We start from the raw sequence: 4027 nt of genomic DNA on the forward strand, positions 1-4027 counted from the left end.
CTCTACCAGTCCCTGACATCGACTGGGAAAATTTTTTGCCCACTCCATGCAGAATTCTTTCAGCTGTGCGATGTTTGAGGGGTTTCTTGCATGCACAGCTCATTTCAAATCCCCCCACAACATCTCGATGGGATTTAGATCTGGGCTTTGACTTGGCCATTCCAGAACCCTCCATTTCTTTCTTTTCAGCCATTCCTTGGTGGATTTACTGGTACTAGGACGTGCCCGTACGTGGGTGCCCGTTCCTTGCCAAAAAAAAAAAAAAAAATGTCTTCGCCCATGCATGCATGGGCGTGCCCATGGGCCCATAGGCGTGCCCGTAAGTGCGTGATGTGACCGTACAATGAATGTATAGTCCCGACGCCGCAGCTCGGATGGCGCTGCAGTTAATCGGGCCTGTATCGGCAGAGTTATTATAAACGTGTACTACAATTTATTTTAATTGGTAATTATTTCTAGTTGGTGTACTTGACCTACTTTTTGGGATTGTGAACGAATTAACAAAAACCACCTTTTTGATCATAACTTGAATAGTTTTCCTCTGATTTTTCATGGTTGTGTTATGGATAGAATGCAGATGGGGATGCATTTTTCTTTAATTTCCACTTTCCCTAAATAGTTAGTCAGTCGTATGTTGGTCCAAACCAAATATGGCCATCATTGAATCGTGGGTGCCGGGGAGGTGTGTCCTTGGCCATCTTAATTATCGCAGATATCTAGTTAAATTTTCCTTTTAATTGCTTGTGGTTTTTGGGGTGTGGATGCATCCTCCCACGTAGCAAGTTACTACTTAGTATTATTGGCAATGACCCAGAGCCACCATTGGCGTCTCGCACACAGACTGTTCTGTTTAGTGTTCGCTCCAGTGTGATCAGGTTTGAATCCTTCTGACATGGTCCCATTCTACTTTTGGGAAAGACTTGTAATTGAACTATTTGTTCATGGATATTTTTAATTGAGTAAATTGCAAGGAAGCCGAAGTTGCAATCACAAAAAAACTTGATTTTGCTTCAGTGAAATGTTTGTTCTGCATCTTCTGTGGTCGTATAAGTCTTCAACATCTGTTTTGGAAAATATCAGTTAATGTGTTCGTTTTAATGCTGCCTCTTGCCTGTAACCCGGTTTGTAAACGAGACTCTTGAAATCGTATGGATGATTTGCATTCAAACGCACAATCGAAATATGAAGATAACTGATGAAATTAACAAATAATGCTGAAGCTGTCCATTTGTTTTCCTTTCATAACCTCAACGATGATGCAGGAACAACGGACAGGTGACCAAAATAGTGACCAGAGCCCCAGAGGTGAACAGCCACAGGATGGTGTTGAGGTTCCCCCAGAAACGTCTTTCTTCTCCATTCCTGACATCGCTCCTTCACCAAAGGTAACATCCCTTTGCAAGTCATTGGCTTCATTACGTAATTTTTTTTTCTGGCAGGGTTATCCAGTGTTGCTAGGGGGGGGGGGGGGTGGGGGAGGGGGTTGGGGTGAGAGGGTGGCAGGACAGCTGGCAGAGGGGGCAGGGGAAAAACTGAAAAGGGGTAGGAGAACCGATGGGGTTGGGGGGGGGGGTGAAGGGAGGAGGGGGCAAGAGTCCGTAAGGCGTGGTTGCAGGAAGAGACGGGGTTAAATTTGGGTTTATATAAAATGGTGAGTTGAGGCAATGCTGGTGTGTAAAGGAGTCTTTGTGGTCTTCATGGGTCTTGAGGATCTTTGGGGTCCAAATGGTCTTTGGAGTGTTCAGGGTCTTGAAGGGTCTTGATCTCCCAAGCATATCCTGCAGCATGGAAAGATTATTCTCCCAAGTATGTAAAGAGGGGGTCTTCATAGGCTGAAGTGGTGGACAAAATATCCTTTTGACAATCCCCTGGTTGGACTTGGAACACAGACAGGATTAGTTTTATTTATTTCGATTTTGAGAAGTATTTGTTTTATCGGGGTGAGATGTTTTCACTTTCGGATAACTTCCTGAGCCCAATGTTTTTGCAAATTAGCACGATATCATGCTAACGTGCCATCTATTAACTCACGAGAAGCTGCTGAGGGCATTTCTCCGGTTGTTGTATTTTGCCATTTTCAGAGTGATTGATAGATTAGGACCTGGGATAGCGGCACTTGAGCATGCACCCATTGTTAAGCCCAAAGCTCCCAGTCTCACTCACCTGCACCCTTGTACGATAGAGTATCCATTGTTTCCACCATTCATCCTACACCACCTTTAATTTTGTGCAACAGTTGGGCAAGTTATCTAATCGGTGTCGAGAAAAGTGTGAAAATATCAGACCACTTGACCATATTCACGAGGGCAGTTGACCGTGTCTTGTTTTCTGGGTGGCTTCCCATTCTTTCAGACGTACAAGTGCAAATTGCTGAAAGAATGTGACGTTGATGTTGACATGTTGCATGACGTAATTTGCCATGATGGTTGTATAAATGCTTGCTGTAATAATGACCTGCTCTAATTTTTATTCGTGAAACATTTGATTTATTATTTTTTCATGGTTGACATTGAGATGGATCATCTTGAGCCAAAACATCCTCCTGCCTTTTCCAATATTGCTGCCTGCCATGCTGCTCAAAATTAGCTTTGAATTTCAGGTTTTCCTTCCGATTGTTTTTTTACGGCGTAGCCCATAGGGCAAAGCCGTCTAGAATAGTGTTTGTCCATATGTATGTTCCCTCAAACGTATACCAATCAGAGCTGAGGATCTGGTCGCATGACAGGATGATGATTACGTCTGATGTCATTACGGTGGTACGGCGGCTGATCCTCCACACTCCGGCATTTTGATTACAATTTCGCTCATGCCGAACATATCGTCGAACCTGTCATATGTCACAATCGACATGCTCTACCCATACGTTTTTCATTCAGTGTGAAACAAACAAACCGATTGTTAAAATGACCATGAAATAACGAAAGCATCGGACGTCTCTTCCAACAAAACGGTACGTATATGCCTTGGGCGTTATGACTCTTCTTCGGACTGCTTCGGACAAATTAAGCACAGGTTTCTTAATACAGTAGTGTATCGTTTCAGTTGTATCATTTTTGTAATCGTAATAATAATAATATAGTGAATATGACCAATGACCATAATACTTTAATCCCAATGTCGTGAATACAAATTAATGGATTGAAGCGGTGTATGGTTTATGAATCAATAATAAGCGGTTTACGGTACTAACAACTGTGGAAGTAAGGAATTTGCCTCGGTTTTTTGATGGCATGTTATTAACCCAATCCTTGTGGGGTATATAGATTACAGTAGATCTTCCCTCAGTTCTGTAAGTAAAACTTACCTCACAGATGTCGGGATTCCTCCAAATTTCTTTGTTTAATGTTACAAACAGCATTAGCGACTTTAAAAAGCTCATGTGTGTTCGTGGTTTATATTTTACAAACCCGGCTACGCCGCTGTTAGACTTTTGGTCTTGTTTTTTTATTATTTTCTAAAATTATTACCTTTTATTTTTATTTTAAAAAATTTTAATACTCTTTTTTTTTTTTGGCCATAAATGTCTCCTTCCAGGTATTGACTGGAATGCCCAAAGACTGTGCTAGCGAGCTGTTCAATCACCAGGGGATATTGCTGGAAAGAGAGAACCAAAACGAAGTCTGCACATACAAACCGGTCTCATCTGCCACTGGCATCTTCTCCAAATGTATGCTTGATGGCTTTTTCTGAAAAACAAAAATTGTTGAGACAGCAACCAAACAGGTTTCTGATATTACACTTTAGCTTAAAATATGTTCTTTGATGCTTGAAAGTAGCTTAAGTAGCATCACCTTAAGCTACTTTCAAGCATCAAAGAACATATTTTAAGCTAAAGTGTAATATCAGAAACCTGTTTGGTTGCTGTCTCGACAATTTTTGTTTTTCATGCTATGAATACCTTTCATAGCATCACCTATTTCATAGCATAGTTTTCATAGCATAGTTTTAATTGCACCGTTTTAAATTGCTGTTTTAATTTTTTGCTAATAAAGATATTGACTTTTTTTTCGATAATTTTTTTTCCCCA

General features: G+C 41.1%; 1 protein-coding gene across 1 annotated transcript in view; it reads left to right on the forward strand.

The window, feature by feature from the left end:
- Positions 1-3771, forward strand: part of LOC137411497 (chromosome-associated kinesin KIF4A-like) — a 59843-nt gene extending 56072 nt beyond the window's left edge. The window contains exons 28-29 of the mRNA XM_078775240.1: positions 1263-1385; positions 3535-3771. Coding sequence (XP_078631366.1) covers positions 1263-1385; positions 3535-3690 — 279 coding nt within the window. The 3' untranslated portion in view covers positions 3691-3771. The remainder of the gene's footprint in view (positions 1-1262; positions 1386-3534) is intronic.
- The last annotated feature ends 256 nt before the right edge of the window (positions 3772-4027 follow it).

Source organism: Myxine glutinosa, chromosome 1, assembly GCF_964187855.1.
Source record: "Myxine glutinosa chromosome 1, kmMyxGlut1.1, whole genome shotgun sequence".
Classification (NCBI taxonomy): Eukaryota; Metazoa; Chordata; class Myxini; order Myxiniformes; family Myxinidae; genus Myxine; species Myxine glutinosa.